This window comes from Hoplias malabaricus, chromosome 14, assembly GCF_029633855.1.
Source record: "Hoplias malabaricus isolate fHopMal1 chromosome 14, fHopMal1.hap1, whole genome shotgun sequence".
NCBI lineage: Eukaryota > Metazoa > Chordata > Actinopteri > Characiformes > Erythrinidae > Hoplias > Hoplias malabaricus.
In genome coordinates, this window is record NC_089813.1 from 22,284,704 (window position 1) to 22,305,536 (window position 20,833).

At 36.9% G+C, this 20,833-nt stretch overlaps 1 protein-coding gene across 3 annotated transcripts; it reads left to right on the top strand.

The window, feature by feature from the left end:
- Positions 1-1,703: 1,703 nt before the first annotated feature.
- vdac3 (voltage-dependent anion channel 3) lies at positions 1,704-20,591 on the top strand. Of its 3 annotated transcripts, none has more exons than XM_066643604.1 (10): positions 1,720-1,839; positions 12,842-12,972; positions 14,882-14,953; positions 15,939-15,988; positions 18,034-18,186; positions 18,284-18,336; positions 18,546-18,773; positions 18,902-19,052; positions 19,267-19,324; positions 19,705-20,591. In XM_066643604.1, exons 2-10 carry the CDS (start codon positions 12,843-12,845, stop codon positions 19,794-19,796), a joined length of 987 nt encoding a protein of 328 aa, XP_066499701.1. In that variant the 5' UTR covers positions 1,720-1,839; position 12,842; the 3' UTR covers positions 19,797-20,591. The 3 variants fall into 3 exon arrangements, with proteins under 3 accessions (XP_066499704.1, XP_066499701.1, XP_066499703.1); XM_066643606.1 differs by lacking the exon at positions 1,720-1,839 and adding an exon at positions 8,577-8,641; XM_066643607.1 differs by lacking the exon at positions 12,842-12,972 and having other exon boundaries at positions 1,704-1,839.
- The last annotated feature ends 242 nt before the right edge of the window (positions 20,592-20,833 follow it).

The following is a 20,833-nucleotide window of genomic DNA, read 5'->3' on the forward strand; positions in this document are numbered from 1 at the left end:
CTCAGTGATTCCTAGTAGGCTCCAGACTCACTGCAACTGAACTGGATAAGCAGTTACAGACAATTAATGAAAGAAAGGCTAGAGTTTTTACAAGAATGTGTGACATAATGGTACTATTCTTCCTCGCAGAAGGTGGATAAACAAACAAATAATTTTCACTTTCTTCTTCATCATAAAACCTAATAATAAACTGCAATAATGAACTGTATATGTATGTATAATCAAGTAAAAATCCACTCGAGGTTTGTGCTATAACGTGAGATATTGGCACTGGTGTACTGATCTTCAGCACTTGACCTGCGGCCTTGTGCCTACGACCGCAACACCCTCTCTCATGTATTATTGCTTAATTATTATGATGAGCCTGATCTTTGGTGCCCTCCTGGGCACTCGGTGCCCTACACCACATCGACACTTCTTCTATCAACCCCCAGACCCTTACAGCAGTGTAGGACATTAAGGCTCTCTCTCTCTTACCATGCAGGGAGCCCAAAGAAATTATGAAAAATAAGCCTCCTTGCCTCTTTTCCAGATTTCCAAACCTGCTAGCTCACATGTTGGACTAATTCCTGGCAACTTCAAACCGTTTGAGGTATGCAGGCAGGCAGCAGAAAACCTCCATACTTATAGCTCACTTCTCAGGGTAGTCCAGGAGTGGAAAGAACCAGTTTGATGGAGAAAAGCTGGATACAGCTTTTTCCCATGCTGCAAGCCCTTTGGCAGAAATTAAGCAGGACTGGGACAAGACTTTTTTCATCCACCACATTCTGGTTCTTGGCTAAAGGAAGTTGGATGTTTGTTTCATGGTAGAGCTATGACTCACTGGCCCTAAATTGGAATGTTCTGTAGCATATCACTTGCATCTGAACAGAAGAGCCTGAACAGAAGAGCCTCCTCTACTTCCCAACTCCCTGCAAGAAGTCATGCTTTACAACCTCTGTTCTACAGACAATCTATAATCCTTTTTTCCATGTTTTTGAAGATCCTCAGTGCATCAGTGAGTTGCTGGAGGTGATGGAAACATCCGGATTGTCTGTGTGCCTGCTCTGTGTGGTCAACGAGGCAGCTCAGCCCAGAAGCCCTCAATTGAAGCATTTCTCTATGTCCTACAAATGGAATGAGGATGTTTTTCTCAATGCGTCATGACCATATTAATGTTCCATCTCACAGTTTAACCCTAAAGTCCCCTACACTCAAACAATCACAATGTTAACAGGCCCGAACTGTTGGAGAGTATAGATGTAAATAATTATATCCACTAAAACAGTGCCACTAAGACAGTTGGCTTAGTCTGCCTTAAGAGTACGGTTCCCTAGTGGCTTTAGAGCACATTCCACAAAAGGAATGGCTACTTCTTGGGCCCTCTTAAGAGGATATAATATTAATAGACCTCAAAGGGCCCCCTGTCAGTGCCAGGCCCTTAGAATTGTCCTAATCGTGTTCTTTTAGACTGTGGGATAAAACTGGAGCAACTAGAGGAATCCCACACAGTGTGGAGTGAATTTTCACATTTAAATGTTAATTTAATATTTAAATGTTAATTTATTAGGAATTACAAATCCAATCAACAGATGATATGAGAAGAAGTGCGAGGAATAACAATATAATGTTTTTTAAGCACTAAAAATAAAATTGAAGAAGAACAATAGAGATTCATTCAATAGAATAGTGCGTATGTGGTTTTGGACACCACCAATCTGACAGACGGAGAAGGGGAAAGTGCGCATGCGCGCTGTCCGTCCTGGCCTCTCCGTCTGTTTCTCCTTCATTGTGTCCTCCTCTATTCCTCCCTCTCTCTCACAGCAGAGTGAAGCCCACAGAATCGAACGTATATATACGGTAAGAGCTGCGAACACACAGCTTTGAGAGCGGGTTGAACTTCAGTTGGACCAAGATAAAAACAGGCAGACAAAGATAGGGATATAAAGAGAAGGACCTGGAGCGCTTATTACTGAGGCCGTGCTAATGTTAACGTTACAGCTCTAACGGCTCTGTGGCACAATTGTACACACACTGCACACACCGTTCACTCAGCTGTAAAAAATTACTTTTTTTTGTTTTGTTTCTATGTTATTTAGCTGGTTCAGTCGCAGTGTTGGACTGCGTATTTGTGTTCTCGATACGCCTTTTTGCGTTTAATTAATTATTATTATTATAATTATTATTATTATTATAGTTTGCAGGGATGTTAATATGATCCAAAATGTTCATGCATGGGGCTTCTCCTTCTCCCAGGCTTATACAATAAATGCAGTATACACTGGGTGTTTTTATATAAAATTTGCCTAACCTTGCACATTTGAATTAGTATCCTCCACAAGGTCAGGGGCTACAATATTCAGTGTGCAAGGCATTGCTACCGTTGTTTTCTGATGTAACGCAGAGCAATTAAATAAGCTCAAATGTCCTCCCTCGCCCTTTAGCCTATTGCGTACACGCAGAAATCTAGTAAATGTTAAAATCAAACTTTCTCTGTTATTGCAGGGTTTATTTTTCTTAAACACCAGTATATTGGGCGTTGTATGTGCTTTAGAATATCTGAGACATGCGCAGAGCAGTGAGCTGCCGCAGAAGGACACTGGTTCCTTCTGTTTTATTGTATGCTTTGGACCTAGATGTGGACAACTAAGGACAGTGGTTTATTACATAAAGAAGATTTCTCATTTAGCCAGGTAACTTGTCCAAAACGTTGATGAGTGTTCAGTAGTCCTGCTTTGGGCTAATTTTATTTGTCTGTACTGATAAATCCTGATTTGTTGGTTATGACTCTGGCTGGTGAAATATCAAAGGTGTAAGAAAGCTTTGCTAATGTTTATTTCTGAATTTCAGACACATTTTAGTAGGAATTCATGAGGTTATCAAGTAAACGTGCACACGTTTAGTTTGACTGATATTTCAAACCGCCCTGTGAATGACTGGCGCCCCCTGCAGGGTGTATTCCCGCCTTGCGCCCAATGATTCCAGGTAGGCTCTGGACCCACCACGACCCTGAACTGGATAAGCAGTTACAGATAATGAATGAATGAATGATATTTCAAACCAAAATTGAATGCATTCATTGTTCACATGAAGAGCAGAATATAGAAGCAGCGCCAGATTGCTGTGCATTTTATTTTACACATCTTCACTGTCCAATTAAAAACATTTATCTCCATTTTTTAGTTTATTACATCATTGGATTTCAGCAGCTGTCCTTCACATAAAATGTTATGAAAAATGGACCAATAGAAATGCTTCAAAATTACTTAGAATTAAATATTTTTACATTCTTCTATATACTTCTATTTTAAGTTATACCACAGTTACTTCCAACTCGGCAATGTGATTGGCTGAGGGATGTTCTAGGAGTGCCAATATATGTAGGATAATGCCACTCTGACCGATGCTCCTCAGGTTTCACTCTGCAAAATACATGTAACCTAGCAACGATGCCAGCGCTTACAAGACATAGCTGTGCCTGGACTTTTTCACCCAACAGGGATCCGGTTCATTTTCCTTTCACGCACATTATTTTGTAATCAAAAGAAAACTGCAAGTAAATAAAAAGTAATTGGCTATGTCTATGTGGTTCCTGTGATTGTGTTTAACTCGAGTCGAGGCGAGTTTTTTTTCTCCTATGCTCTCGTTTGCCAGCTAGGCAGCGCGGCTCTGGAGCAATAGTTCAAAATATTCACTTTTAACTTAAACAGAGAAAACTTTGCATTGTTTAGAGTATGATATATATCACTAAGATCTGAATCCACTGTAAGCTATGGTTAAACCATAACATTTTATTGACTTGATGCATTTATCTCCGCTTCTATCCTGATAATCCAGCCTTGTTTCCCAAAATCTGGTGTCAACACGGACCATGTTCAGAGTTCAGAAATCCTGGACGGGTCCAACATCGCACAAGTTAATGATCCAGAGTTTGGAATGGAATTATTCTACCTCGCAGAAGATTGATAAAAAATGGCTTCTTTATCTTAAAGCCTAATAATAAATGGCGATAACAAACTGTGGTTTAATCGCAATAATACACTCGAAGTTCATGCTATAACGTGAGATATTGGCACTGGTAAGATCATCTGTACTTGCCCTGCGGCTAGTAAATAGCAGTTACTAGCCGCAGAAGATAAGTGCTTTTCATTGGATATCAATCAATGCATTTAGGTAATTTTACTGCATTTGTAACTGTATAGTAGTTAAGGTTATATTTCTCTATAAGGGTAACAAGTGACTCCAGCCTCCAGTTCATATATTTCTTCACTCTCTGCATTACAGCATTGCACTATACATATAAAGCATTTTAACTTGCATGTTTATCTCATATGAAACACATTAGTAAGTTATTCTGGTATGCTACCAATCTACTGATAAGCTTTCTTTCTGTGTCACCCGTTTGTTATCTAACTGCCTTACGCCCAGTGATTCTGGGTAGGCTCCGGACCCACCGCAACCCTGAACTGGATAAGTGGTTACAGACAATGAATGAATGAATATTTGTTATCTATGTGATGGTAATGATACTTTGAGATATATCAGCTTCACCCTTTTGTTTGTTCCATTATTTTTTTTTTCATTCTGAAGACATATTTTGTGTCCCAGTCTTCAAATAGTTGTAGTGTTGTAAAACTCATTGGCATAATCAGTTTCCACAATAATAAAGAATAAATTACAGTATTAATCATCATGTTGTAAGAACTAGACTAGGAATACCTGTGTTAGAGGTTACAGCATGTAGCTGTGTTAGATGATGAGTTTGTGAAATGATTAAACCCGTTTCCACAGTGGTCTAAGTGACCGTAATTCCTGCCAATGCATCTACATTTGTTTATAATGTGATGTTTCGCAGATGCAATTTGTGAAACTTTCTTGGTATCAGAAAGTGTCATTTTGAATATCAGAATGCTAAATAAGAATATAATTAAAACCCCTATATCGTTTATTGTTACTTTGATTAAAATAAAACAGATAAGTTCTTATCGATTGAACTACTGCCTGAATGAATTTTTGACTACTCAGAAGAAACACAGAGCAAAATAAGGAACATGGGCTGGGGGACCACTCTGCACCTGTAAATCTTTTTCGACTGTAGTAAATCAGATAAAACATTTTTGTTGTCAGACATTTATTAAGCCATCTGCCATCAGGACTGTCAGTAGCCTTTTTAAACAGTGGCAACATAGAATCTGTCCATGTATTTTGCAAATACTGTATTACCAGTTTAAAATAACTGTATTACAGTAAGATCTGAAGTGAAAGAATTTTATTGGTCTAAGAGTCTAAAAGACAATGCCATTCTCATTACATTATCAGATGTCCAGTCAAAATGTCATAGAATTAATTGCTTATTTAGGACTCATATTTGTCTTACACACTAATTAATGTTAATCTATATGAAAATATCTAATGTGATAATAATGTATAAATAATTACTTTGATTAAAAAATGTGTCTGTGATGTGCTGAGGGAGAATGAAATGTAGATTCTCCTGGACACCGTGCTAACATTATATCTAAAAGCAGAGCTGTACTTCCCAGTTTTTGAGCACTGACTTGCTGCTCTCAGCGCCGCCGCAAAACAACCCCCTGTAGGCGGGACTGTGACTTCATTGGATGCAGAACTGAATGATGCACAGACAACTCTGGCTGCTGATTAGATAAATGAAGGTCACGACCAATGAAAAGTACATTCTCTGTTTAGGAGTAGTAAAGAATCTGCTGTTCGCTCTGGCTGAGAGCTGTACGTTTCTGTCTATTGCCATAAGTATAACCTCAAAAATACGGAACAAAACAAGCCCTGTATCTGTTCAAAATGGAATGCACATTTTAGCGTCCAAATACGCGATGTTTCCCTATTTACGGGACGGTAGGCAACACTACATATGCATGTTCTTCCAAGAAAGCAATACAGACTGATTGCCAACGACTATCTGCAGACAAAGAAACGTTTTTGAAATAACTTGGGGACTAAAAAACAATTACCGGGGGGGAGGGGGTCTACAGCCCCCCTACAACAGGTCTAACGACATCCATGCACAGACTTATGATAGGACTAGGAATGGGCGGTATCCACATTTTTCATACCGTCTCAAAATATTATCATGGTATATGGCATTACCGTGGGGAGAGGGTGTTCTGTCAGGCTGTGCTGAGCCTCTATAAACACAAAGTCGAGTGAGTTTAGCTAAACACACCCTGACAGTGCACACCGACACACTTGTTGACCATAAAAACCTGTTACTGAGAGAGCAAATTTCAGCAACTGGTGCTGAAGAACTTTGGTTTAGCATGCCATGTTAGATTTTTCAGTGAACTTAGGCTCAAAACACATATTTAGAGGATAAAACCATATACCTGTAAAGCACAAGGTCGAGTGAAGTATCTTCTGAGATCTTTGTCTGTTTACAGCTTTCTTCCTCTCTTTTTTAGCCTAAACTCAGCAATAAACTTACAACTGCGGTGGGCTACCCCACAGTCTCCCTCCCTGTGGCTCTCTTCATCGCACATGAACGTTTTAGCCGACTTTTAAAGACACAGAACAGAAATTTGAAACACCACACACATGTCATAAATGTGGTCATGTGCAGTTTATACCTCAGAGTTTACCATAATTTTTTTGTGCAGCTCTTGTGTGATAAGATTTATTCATATTTGTAGAAGTACCCATTTAATGAAAAGCACTTTTTTTGCCTCAAAAAACAAAGGTGTCAGTTGATATATGTGATTAGGGGTGAATATGATATTAATCACATTAATAGTGCTCTTAAAAGCACCAAAAACATTTCATACCACTTAAACGTCAAATAAATCGAAATGTGAACATATACTAATCTACTGTTAAAAATTACATAAATCGTTTATATTGTTTTACTCTCTGCTACATCCATGCTTATGCCTAACTAAAATATTAAAACTATTACCTTATCTCCCCTGTCACATCACATACCACACAAGCAAACATTAAACAGACATTTAGAATGACATTAGGATTCAGTTTCATACTGCAACATAAGCTCTCTTAGTACACTGTTGTAGATGCAATAGATGCACCATCACTTTTCATTTACAGCCAATAATTACTTAAGAGCTGTATCTGCATTATTTTAACTCACTGCTTCCAGAGTCCAGCAGTTATGCATGCTGATGTGTCAGCAGCTAACATTCTTAACTCCTACCCCCAGTGTTTTTCTGCCTGCCATTCTCTTAGTCCAGCTATGCTTTCCTTACAGATAAGTTTGCCTCTTTTTCAAGTAAGAAAACATTTCCTATATATTTTCAAGAGAGGTGTAACTTTCCGTTGCTTAGTGTCAGTGTCAAACCTAAGAAAATAACGTAAAGTATTTACTACTTTAGGCTATTCATTTTGTACAGGTAGGATGGTGGTGCAACAGGTAGTGTTGCAGTCACACATCTTCAGAGTTCTGGGGTTTTGTGTTTGAGCTCTACCTCAGGTCAGCTCAAGTTTCCTCCCACAGTACAATCACACATGCTGGTAAGTGAAATGTTGGTATATATGCTGGTATTCAGAAATGTTCAAATAGGAATGAATGTCATGGACTTGCACCCTGTCCAGGGTGTGTTCCTGCCTTGCTTCATGGGTAAGCACTAGACCCACTGCAATCCTGAATGGGATGAAATGGTTACAGAAAATGAGTGAATGAATGTATTAAAGACATGTTTTGTATAACTTTGTTTTGGTTTTATTAATAATGAAATTGCTGGAAGGTGAAATTGGGTTAGTTGTTCATATCTATAGTCATAAATTCCTTCTTACTGAACTTACCTTCAAACTTACATTTTGACTGGTTTTGTTAAGCAAGTTTTCAGCATGAAAAAGGCTTGGTAGGTGAGATGGTGCAGGGCAGGTAGAGAAAATGCTACTCCAGTGCATTAAGTTGATATTGAAAAATTGTAAAATGGTAATGGTTGAATGGAAAGGCCTGCACTCGACATTCAGGAAAGCTTTTCCCATTTCGTAACCTCTACTATCTCCTGTCACATGGGTGGTGTCAGTTTTACTCCTACTATTTATAGAATTTGTATCATAGGAAAACTGTATGTGACACAAGGCTGAAAACTATGCTCTCCTGAAAGGATAAGTTATAGGTTCTTTAGACCAGCCCCATAGCCATGGAAAGATGTCTGAACTCATTTTATCAATGGTGTAGATTTGTTCTTGATATTGGTGGGGACCTATGAATCTACCACTCATACCCCCTCCTTTTGGCTCACTTACCTATTTTTAAATTTTTATTTTTGCTCCATGATAAAACAACAATTTAAGAGCACTGACAATTGGCACTTTGTTCTGCAGTTAATTTTCAAACCATGTTTTTCATAGCTACAGACAAGTTTAGCCTACTATAATTTAATGGAATCATTTCATTAGTGAACTTGACTTTAAGTGACTTACACCTTTCTTTGAAGAATAGCTTCTTATGTCCACCTTCCTCTTTTTTGCTGCCATCCTCACTTGCCCTCTTCACGCACGCCCCACCTATGTCTTGCATAGTAATACACACTTAAGACTGGAAAGTTTTCCTTACAGTTTTGATGCTGCTACCAGCCAAGCTACAGAGACTCGTGACGGCAGGGAAAGGCACAGCTAATCACATTGGTCATATCTGTTACGGGGAGGTAGGACTTGAGTAGAGAATGTGAGTTAAACCTTTCTGCATGTCTAGGTTAATGAGACGTTGACAGATTGTTTATTTTATTTTTTGATTGGATAAAATTATTGGTGGGGACAATTCAGTAATTGCTGGACAAGTCACCTCTATACATGCTAATTCTACGCCCTTGCATTTTACCCTTGGGTTTTATCCTTAATTCTATATGTAGGGTTCTATGAAACCCTTTTTAATTTTTTTGAGTTTTAACATATTTCCTACATAAAAAAATATTAATTTATTTATTATTTCACCACAGTGAGTGAAGACTGAAAAGTATAACCTAATGGGCTAATGATGTTTCTGCTCTTGTAACCATTTGTGGCTCTAGAAATGTGCTGGTTTAGTTATTTTGTTTACTTTTTCATAACAAAGATAATGTCTCAGGCAAAACAATAACTCATTTTGGACCACATTACAAACTCGCTACCCATTCCACCTTAAATGATACAGTGCTCGACATTAAATTCCACCTCCATTCCAGTCTTTATACCTAAACCGTGTTCGATAAGATTCTGCCACCAACATTAAGTTCTGCCTTTAATCATTCAAGGGCATTTTCCTTTTTTTGCTCTAGTAGCTGTAGTAAACAGGGCAGTGTCTGAAACAAAGGGCAGCAACCTTGACACCTTGCTGTTTTGCTGTCTCATCTTACCTTAGAAGGCAGTATTTTGAAATTAATATATTTCAAATGAGTCGCACTAGAGAAAGATCTTAAAAGTAGCAATATGTTACCAGTATACCGGTATACCTATAATACTTGACAAATTAATTACATAATTACAATACTTTTTTAAAAGCCCGAGCCCCCCTCACCTTAAACGTCACCATGCAAAATACTGCAGTGTATGTATAAATAAATCAGATCAACTCATCCCATTTTTCCACAACTTATTTTAACGGGCTAAAAACTGAAATAAATAACAATACATAATAAGAGATTCTCCTATATTCAGCACATATGAGCATAACATAACATTTTTCTCCCAATCTAACCGATAAGTAGCCTAGATTTCATTTCAGTTCTGTAAATTAATTAGCCACAGGCACACTTTGAAATTTGATAATTCATGGACAGTGTTTTACCTCACTCACAAGATAACACCTCACAACTTATACAGGTGCGGGTGTTCTCAAGCTATCCCCTGAGGTAACGCCACTTCATAACCAATTTAAATACTGCTATCCCATGACTTTTGGCATGTCTGTGTACAGGGTATATTGGCATGTAGTGTATAATGAAATAGCAATGAATATCTATGTATACAGATTATAATGTTTTCAACAAGCAACACCAAAAGTATTATTTTATTGGGTTGGAAAAAATTTTAAATTGTATATTGCAAAAATATAACAGCCTTATGACTGATTTTTTTTTAATTGAACAATTAATGCAATACGGAATACATACGTCATTACATTATCTTCCATTGTTAGTATTTTATACAATCAAACAACCCCCCCCCCCACACACACACACACACACACACAACATAGACAAGCAGCTATTGTTTTAATGAAAAGACATTCAATAAAACAACTGTACATATTAACATTTATACCTAGAATTTTAACATTAAATTGTCATGCAAATCAGAATACACATACACATACCTGCTTCTATTCAGTTCCTTTTCCCAATTCTCTTCAGACAGATCCAGTCAGAGACCCTTCAGTTGACTGAGATTCTTCAGGTCTAGCAGTTGAGCAGTTTTTTTGTTTGATTTTAAGAGGCAAAAACTTACAAAACATTTAGGGTCACATTTTAACAAAGAATTACAACAAATGTGCATAATACATTATTCTAACAGAGTTATGCTAACTTGCTAAAAAAAATCCTTGTGAATACATGCGCTGGATCACTTACGGGAGGCTGAAAAGCTGATGCGAGGGGTGGTAAGGTGAGCTATGGCGTAGGTTTGCTTGTTCTTCTTAAATATTTCAGAACATAAATCACAGGTGTTTATTTTGTTAATTTTCCTCATTTACATTTAAGATTTATTTATATTTAAAGATAAATATTGACACCTAATTGCCTAAAAGCCTGCAAAAGTCAATTTTCAGAGAAAATTTCAGAGAGGTCTCTTCCTTGAATTCCATTAAAAATATTCTGGCCTACCATTTTTCGTTTCATCTAAAAATTGTTAAAACATTAAAACTAATTGCAATCTTGAGTAATTTGGTTTGTTAATTTAGTTTTTAATTAATTTTTATGTTTAATGATATAACAAGTAGGCGAATCCTGTTGAAGAATAGACTTCCATAATTTTGTAATAGACAGCACTGAGTTTATTTTAAAGTGTCTCAATTGTTTATAAATTTACAAGTCAATTTTAATGTTGTTAAATACAAAAAGGCTATATGAGGTTATTTTGAAAAGTAATACATGTGTGCTTTCTGTCTTATTCTACAAATCCATATGGCGGTTGGTAATTAAAATAGGCGGCATTTCAGATGTTTCATCTCTTCTATTGATGTCAAATGTTCAAAAAAATATTCTCTCCAATGTCTCTGTTAAATTTGACTTTCTTAACGTTGTGGAAATCACCACTGAAACTCATGCAAATGGATTACTTATTGCACTGTTTGGAAAAAGTAAACTTGAACCAATAGTCAAATCTTTGTATTGAACATTCTGGTTTTAAATGTATTCATGTTCTGGTTTTCTAACAACATCAACTGGGAATTTAACGCAGAGATAAATCCTTTGATTTTGAAGATGAAAGTAAGCTTTTCCTATGCAAAGGCTTTACATCCTTGAATGCCACTTGTTTTTTCCCCAATTCAGTGCTAAAATCCTCATGAAAAAACAAACTATGTCCATGAAAGTAAAGCTCCCATTTCTGTCTACTGATAATGCAATATTTGTCCTGAAAGAAGTGTAAAAGGACCAGAAACACTCTGGGTTTCATGTTTTGTGTTTGTGGTGTTAGTCTGTCTAGGACCAATTTGGTGAGCGCGTGAGACTAAAAGAGGCCTCAGGAAAATTCTCGTCCAACTTTTTTTTCAATTGGGCTATTTCATTTTGTAGCAATGTGATGGCTTCTTCGGCACTCACTATTCAATCACTTTTTAAGCCATCTTTAACTCTGTGGGTGTGCTTGTCGTGTGATTTATAATAGGACTTGACTAACTCCAGAGTGGAATTTACAGGCAATAAACAGTCTTTTCAGATTCCCTTTTCAATGCAGACTGTATGCAGTTTCTGTCATATTGGCAAGCAGTACGAAGCAGAGTTTTTCAAGATCCTCTGGAAATGCTAATGGTAATGGCGCCACTGTTGTGACTTGTTCTTGTGTCCTGTTCAGGACTTCTTTATCTTTTTTGCCTGGTTTATGTCGGAGATTTTGTTTGTCATTTTGTTTTCAAGATCCTCTGGACAGCATTTCAACGTATGTGTAGTGTTGGAAAAATTAGTTACTTCAATTAAATGACAGGGAAGAATGGGTAAACTTGAACTAAAATGTCGTTAGCTGCCCTCAAATGCGCCTACTTACACCATGTCTAAACCGGAAACCTCATGACTCACTTGGCTGATGCCCACACGTTTTTTTCTGGTTTTCAGACTGATACCTGTATTGCATGGAATATGCAAATTCGATTATGCAAATAATGCACATTATGCAGATTAGAGGGCCAGTTATGACAATTAATGCCCACTCAAAGAGAGCAAGAACAGTTATGCATTCCTGGACTTCTGGTGGATGTGGCATTGTTGGGGATCAAAATCACAATCAGTCTTGTGATCTCCTGTTGAGGGGACCAGTGTTTAGATTGTTACACCACTTTTATCATGTATTCTGTTTTACATATTGGGTATGAGATTATCTGATTATAGTCCTGATTTTCAAGACACCTGATATGGCTTGCTGTTAATTGGGGTTTATTAACAATACATTTTTATATCACATCTGTTCAGATTTCCAGAAGTGCTGATAACCACATTCAGAAAATAATTTCATTACATAATGGCATGTTGTTCCTACCTCTATATTGTTCCTACCTCTATATTTTAAATTATGTGTCCAGTATAATTTAAGAGTTTTACCCAAGAAATCCATGTGTAAGACAGAATTTAACAGTGCAAATGTTTAATGAGGATTAGTTTACAGAATCTATATTAACTTATTAATACAAAAGCACAATCGGCATTTTCATGGCTAATGGTTTGCATTTGCCCACTTCAAGAATGTTACCTGAGAAAGGAGCAAAGCAGGGTTTAAAGATGGACAGAGAGGAGGACAAGAAGAAAGGAAAGGAGACAGAAACACAGATGAAAGAGAGTAAGCCGTGCTGTCACTGCAAGACGAAGAAGTGTGGTGAGTGAAGGAGAAGGGGAGAAACCAAGAGAGACATAAATGTCGCCAGAGCCACTGCAGAAAGAGTAGTTGAAGATAGCGATGTGAAAAGAGGCAATTGAACATAAGTAGAATTAGAAAACAACGTGTAGCTCAGAATTATTCAGATGAATGTTTGAATGTGGCTCTGATGTCATTGCTGTGATGCTCTCCCTGAGTGCCTGTGTGAATAGCACCCAAGCTCACTCTAATACATTTGTTGCAAGTTATAGGTGCTCAGCATCTCCATGTGTTTAGTTTATTGACCCGCTAGAACCCGTGTTAGTTTGCAGCACTGTTGTGATTTATTAAGCAGCAGCATTTGCACAATAGAAGCACAGAGATGTGGGATATATCATATAAGCTGGGCTGCCCAAACTATGGTCCATGTTTATATATTTGACTCTCATTTCATTGTCATGACCAAAATTAAAACATAATTCGAACAACTCTTCCAAATATTTGCATTCTGCTTGTTATTCAGAGTAGTTTGATAAAAGAAAGTATTTGTTCCCAGTGATGATGGTAGTAACCAGATGTCTAAATTGATTAATTCCACTTCAAAGAAAGTTATTGCTCAGAATTGCAAATATATTCCCTGATATCTGAGTCATTGTTTTAGGTTAGTTTTGTCATAAAATGTTTGTCTAAAAAATCTTTAGATGTAACACAACAGTTATTAGTATTCCATAATAATTTAAAAACTCAAAAAATGTGTGTGTGTGGGGAGTAGTTTTGGACACCAAATCAAATGATTCTGCTGCAGACATAGTATCTCTTGTAATTTTTGTCTTCTTCATGGTATAGAAAAATCAGCTGGTAACTTCTGCTCACATGTACAACTTATACTAATTAATCTTTCCACATCAAACTACTATGATTGAATTTGTTTACATATCAATGATTCAGATATGCAGAAATGTTTTAAATCTTGAAGAATTTTTTCCTTTAACGTTCAATAATCCTATTTGCATATAATGCTGATACTCAAGACACATTAAGCATACACATTACACTAGGTGTAAAAGGGGAGATACTGAATAATTCATGTAATTTTATCTAACTCAATGGTTCTACTGCTGTATCAGCTTTGGTGGACATCTTACTGACAAAACACAATCTGTTTAAATATTCTATGTGTGTGTCAATATGATGCTTATTCGAACAAGTTCCAAAAGCACAGTCATGCGATTTTGTATTGCTATTCAACCGTTTATGGATTAATTTATAATTACACCTATATAGCACCTTTCTAGACACCGAAGTATGCTTTACAATCATTACTGCACAGAAATAATGTGAACCTTGTGAAATCATGTAATTTACCTGCTTTCAGATTAATGCTATTTATGAATGTCTTGTTTTCTTTTTTCATTACATTGGATTAATTTAGATACTGAGATTTATTGAATTTATTTGGTTTAAAAATATTGGACAGTTGAAAATGTATTATTATTATTATTATTATTATTATTATTATTATTATTATTATTATTATTATTTGTCCAGGCCGAAAATTATAATATGTATCTTGAAATATTTTCATATTGATCCTAGGGTGGAGACCAGAGATCTTGATCAAAATAGGTCTGCTCAATTGCCAAACCACAGACTGTTTGGGCACCCCTGCTTTAAATGTTTGTTTAAATATTAGCTTGGAGCACCAAGATGCAGATTAAAGCATTGCATTTATTTGTGCACTTAGGATTCATAATTTAGACATATAGTTTGTCAAAACACAATAGACGATCTTGTAACTTAGGCCAATTTTGATTTGATAGCATTTCAGTCCCCTGGGGTCCAAGTAGCTTAACCCAGAGTATTGATGCTGGCATTATGTCTATATTCCAGCTACTTATGTGTCCTATTTGTTTGTCTCTTTCTCTCTTAGCTAGCATGGCCGTCCCTCCATCATACTCAGATCTTGGCAAATCTGCCAAAGATATCTTCAGCAAAGGCTATGGTATGTAACTGCAATCACATAGACATCCATACATCAATAAAAGCAGAAGTGAATTGTCTTTGTTTATAAGTCAACTTGGTCAGCTTGTGTCCTAGGTTTTCCTTTAATGCAGACAAGCTGCTGGTCTACTAAATGGTAATGCTGTGATTGTCAGAGTGTAGTTAGTGACTCTAGCAGATCAAACTATAACAGCCTAACTAAAAGGAAGGAACCAGAAGGTAACACAGACACAAGAGATTCCAGAACATTGGCGAACACCTGGATCTACAGCCTTTATATAAGGGGAAAAGTTCGTTACCAAAAGCTACACTAAAGAAAGAGGTTTTCAGCATAGTCTTAAAAACTGAGACTGTGTCTGAGGCCTGAACATTAACTAGAAGATCATTCCAGAGTTGGGATTTATATGACTTTATATTTTTTTGCTGCAGACCAAATTGCTACAGGGAAATTTAACATTGTCTGACAGTTTACGTCTAACAGCTTTTGGAACCAGAAAGAGAACCTGTTTTGTCAGAGTTCAGAACAAGGAAGTTATGTCACATCCAGTGTTCTACATCTATCGAGTTTTCATCAGGCAGCTCTTTGTGAATAAGTTTTTTTTTTAAATTTATAATTTATATAAAATTAAATATGTCAGACATCTGCTTGGTTCTTATTACCATTTCTATGAACTATTCTTTCTCTGTATCTCTAGATCAGAGTTTATGCATTAAACAAGTCTGAATGAAATGTTTTCTCAACAATTTAATTATGCAGAAATATTGAAAAATTTGGTGGTATGCTTGACACACTTTAGGGTCTGAGTGTCTTTTCACAAAATAGATTAATCTAAACAGATTATGATATCTTGTGAACAAACACAACCAGCTGGCTTGTGAATTCTGTTTGTAACCATATCTTTGCAGCTTGTGTTTGAATTGAAGTTTTAATCCTAGTTCAGCCGTTCATTTATGCAAGACCCTTTTTGTTTTCTGCTGTCCTTCAGGATATGGAACAGTGAAACTGGACCTCAAAACTAAGTCCCAGAGTGGAGTTGTGAGTCACTTTATCTCTAATCATCTTCCATTTATTTGCTGTTTGACAGCAGACGTATGAAAATAGCAAGTACGTTTTGAATTCATCCAATGTAGCCTCAGATATATAGTGGGTTTATTTTGAGAAACATTCAATGACTCATTGACATTAGCCTCTGGCCTGGGCTGGAAGGGTGTAAGAATGTGTGTGTTTGTGAGCACACGGTTTAGCCTAGCCAAACCACACTTCTTGCCTGTTCATGTTACCATTTGATTTCACTTTGTACATATCCCATTTCCAAAGATTGGGATGCAGGGGTTTTTTTTGTTTGTTTTTTTGTAGAAACATATGCCCATATTGATGCTGGCATCACCTTACAAAACAATTGGGACGGGGCAACAAAAGGCTGGTAAAGCTGTGTAATGCTATAAAAATGAAGTATGTTAATTGGAAACAGGCCAGTGACATCATCTTGATTAAAAAGAGCATACCAGAGTAACTACCTATTTCAGACATAAAGATTCATCATTCTATGAAAACTGCTCAGACAAATAGAGAAATTAAATTCCTGAATTTTTTCCACTATATACAGTAGTAAAGGATCAGAGGATTGCCTCATCTGCTGTACATGATAACATTAAATGATTCAGAGAATGTGGAGAAATCTCTAAATGCAAGAATGCAAGGGAAAAGGCCTAAAACCACAGTTGGTCGGTGCATCTGTAAATGCAAGTTAAAACTCTCTCATGCCAAGAATATATAAATGCCACCTTCTTTGGGTCCGAGCTCATATCATATATGGGGGGTGGGGGGGATTACTGATGCTGTGTCCCCTGGACTAAAGGGGAGAGGGACAGTCTGGATTGTTATAAGCACACAGTTCAATAGCCAGTATCTGAGGTGGTTTGAGGGTGCATTAGGGCACATTGCATGTGTAACTTTCACATATGTAAAGACACTATTTAATGCTGAAAAATGTATTCAGAGAGGTGCTAAATTAGTTCAAGTGTGGCATGGTGGCGCAACCGGTAGTGTTGCACAGCTCCAGGGTCCTCCGAGGTACTCCGGTTTCCTCCTATGGTCCTAAAAAAATACATTGGTAGGTGGATTGGCTACTCCATAAGTATGAGTAAATTTGTGAGTGGGTATTGCCCTACGAAGGACTGGCCCCCCCACCAGGGTATGTACCCACTTTGTGCCCAGTGATTTTGGGTAAGCTCTGAACCCACTGCGACCCTGAACTGGATAAGAAGTTACAGACAATCAATGAATGAATGAATAAACTAGTTGAGCCATTTTGGTGCGTTGTAAAATACTACAACAGAGACAGAAAGTGTTGAGCAGCTGAAATCCTGTATCAAGCAAGAATGTGAATTTTCACTTTCAAACCTATAGCAAGGGTCTTCAGTCCCTAAAAAAGTTGTTAAAAGAAGAGGTGATGCACAGTGGTAAATATATCTGTCTCAACATTTTTTAAACATGTTGCTAACATCAAAATGGGCACATTGTTTTAAAAATTTCTCAGTTTCAGAAATGTAAAGTTGTATTTGTAGTATTTTCAGTTGAATATAGGGTTTATCACTCTCATGCTTACATAAGGCAGAGCATCACAACTTTTCTGGAAATGGGGTTTATAAGTTTGGATAAAAATGTTTTTTATTCTTGGACTGGGCAAAATTGAAATTGAATCTAATGATTCCTATATTTATTCTATTAACTATGTTTATTTCTCTTTGTCTTCTTGCTTGCTTTTTTTTGGATTTGGCCAGATGGTAAGAGTGAGTTTGTATATTGCTGACTGTGAGAATGGTTGTTTAGAAAAGAGCATGGTTAAGGTTTCTGAGGCTGTCCTCATAGCTTGGTTCATTTTAACTCTAGATATGGACATAGATCTGTTTACTTGACATTGTACATTTTCCCACAGTTTTCTCCTTTTTCTTTTTCCTATGGGCATTTTACACATCTTAATTTAATTTTTATTTTCCTGTCAAACTGGCCTTTATTATTCCATATTTCAATAATATCTCTTTCTCTGTTTCTCTGCTGGTCTCTTTACCTACATGCAGGAGTTTTCAACTGGCGGATCCAGTAACACAGACACGGGGAAAGCTTCTGGTAATCTGGAGACAAAGTACAAAGTGAAGGAGTTGGGCCTGTCCCTCAACCAGAAATGGAACACTGACAACACTCTGACCACAGAGGTCACCTTGGAGGACCAGGTGAATGAGTCATTACACAGAGATCATTAGATGCCTTCTCTATATTGTGTTTATATTGTAAATAGTATGTGTTGTTGTTTTTTTTATCTCTAATTAGGTGGCTAAGGGGCTGAAGCTGGGTCTGGACACGTCCTTTGTGCCCAACACTGGGTGAGGACTCCTGTGTGTTTTATGTGTAGAGCAAACTTAAACTATTAGCAGAAATCCACGTCTGCGAATTCTCCACTGATTATTTATTTAACCTGATACAGCACTAAAGGTTTATTATTATGTACAAAGTGAACTTCAAATATACAATAACTATGTATACCTCACACTCCCCATCCTCAATGAAACATGTTTTCTTGTATTATCTTCAGGAAGAAGAGTGCTAAGCTGAAGACTGGTTATAAACGTGAATACATGAATGTGGGCTGTGATATAGATTTTGATCTGGCTGGGCCCACAGTGCATGCTGCAGCAGTGCTTGGCTATGAGGGCTGGTTGGCTGGCTACCAGATGGCCTTCGACACTGCCAAGTCCAAACTGGCTCAGAACAACTTTGCCCTGGGCTACAAAGCTGGTGACTTCCAGCTGCATACCAATGTGTGAGGAAATAACCATAGAAAACATAGATTTTAATTGAGCACATTTAAATAATTATGTGGTTTCAATTACATAAAAACCAAAATGCCATAATTTTTATAACTAATGCATATATTTGTGTTTTGTGCAGCAATGATGGTACAGAGTTTGGTGGCTCCATTTACCAGAAAGTGAACAACCAGTTGGAGACGGCTGTGAATTTGGCTTGGACAGCTGGCAGCAACAACACACGTTTTGGGATTGCTGCTAAATACCAGCTGGACAAGGATGTGTCAATCTGTGTATGTCCTTTAAAATCACTCAGCCCTCTTGCTATATTCAGTCATTCTAAGACTCTTGTAACACAGCCTTTCACCTGTAGCCTCCTTGAGAGCATAAACATCTTTAGCATACACCAAACTGCTTATCAATAATATTGTCTGCAAACCTTATCTTTATAACCTTCAGGAAGTGCTCATTGGCTGTTGATTTAATTGAATATATGCTCTTTTGCAGGCTAAAGTAAACAATGCCAGTCTGGTTGGAGTGGGTTACACACAGGCTCTGCGGCCAGGTATCCAGTTACACAATTAATGTTTGTAGATGGACATTATAGGGGTGTTTATTCCTTTTTGGAAATAAGAAATGATCTATAAATTAAATACATAATACTCACAGAAGACCAGTGAAATTAAGGAAGCACTGTACCATTTTTATAATTGGTCTTTACTTATGTATTAAGTGTCTTTCACAGTAAAAACCCTTTTGTTAATCATTTTTTATGAATAGCAGACAAAATGAATGTTGCAATTTCATATAATATCACAATAAACCCAAAACATATTGTACAACGCTGTATGTTTATTATTATTATTATTATTATTATTATGTAGAATTTAATGCATGTTTCTTTTCCTATATGTATTACCTTATGTATTCCTCCCTTTTTTCTAGGTGTGAAACTCACTCTGTCTGCTTTGATTGATGCAAAGAACTTCAACACTGGTGGACACAAGGTGGGCATGGGATTTGAGCTGGAGGTGTAAAGATGGAGAATGCAGCACAAAGTCAAGAGGCACAGATAGAAACCAAGACACAACTGACTATTTAACTCCTGACACAAAAAATATGTTCTCCACGAGAGGTCACTTGCAAACCCATGTTTCGAATGCAATTTTAACCTCCAGACTCATAATATATAGGATTTCCAGTCGTATGACCAGTGCTGTTCCTGGTCACCCATCATGCCATCATTATAACCACTGGATGCGTCCAGTCAAATATACCTTTTGAAAAGTTCTTGCCCTTCCTTAAGGTTCAAAAGGCTTTTTGCATTTTTTCACTACACTAATATCAAGTGCAAGTACACGTTACTTGTTATCTGTAGAACTGCATTTGTTTCAGTCCTGAAAGGAAGCGTCTGATTGGTTTGCTTTTCAGACTTTTCAGGTTTGCAGTTCAGACTTGTCATTTTAAGCTTGCTGGCCTGATTTTCAATATTTATTATGGAAAAAACATGAAGATTACACGCAGAATATCTACATTTTGTGTTGGGCAAAAATTTAAGCGAAACAGAAACCTCTGCAAACATCAGATCTGCTTCCATTCTTGTTTGTACAAATCACTTAGATTTTTTTTGTCACTCTCATTGCCAAACATATCACTGAATATTTAATCCTTTGATTTTATTTTCAGTGTTTGGGTAGGAGTTAGTGACAACTAGCATTTCGTCTTTGTGTTCTTGTCTTTTCTTCATTCAGAATTGTTTTAATCTGACTGTGCTTTGGTGGATGACTAGGTTTAAAAAATTCACTATTTGGAATCCAATAAACAGAAATGTTGGCTCAGTTGTACGTCTCCTTTTTTTTTATTTCAATAAACCTTTTAACCTGTTTCAAACACATGGTGAAACAATTTGGACACAGTCCAAAATATAATAATTAAAAATAAATACTATTAAAAAGTTAAAATGTATTTTACATATTATAACATTAAAAGCCAACATAGCTCAATGTGATGTTCACAGAATATTTACAAATCACAGATCTTAAATTTACAATTTACAGATCTTAAAAGTAACATC

Bases quoted from the DNA above. Each gene is read 5' to 3' on its own strand.
- vdac3 (XM_066643604.1), top strand. From the start codon at position 12,843: ATGTTACCTGAGAAAGGAGCAAAGCAGGGTTTAAAGATGGACAGAGAG. The intron at 18,187-18,283 runs GTGAATGAGTCA...ATCTCTAATTAG, and splicing joins AGGTCACCTTGGAGGACCAG to GTGGCTAAGGGGCTGAAGCT. The intron at 19,325-19,704 runs GTATCCAGTTAC...CCTTTTTTCTAG, and splicing joins CACACAGGCTCTGCGGCCAG to GTGTGAAACTCACTCTGTCT.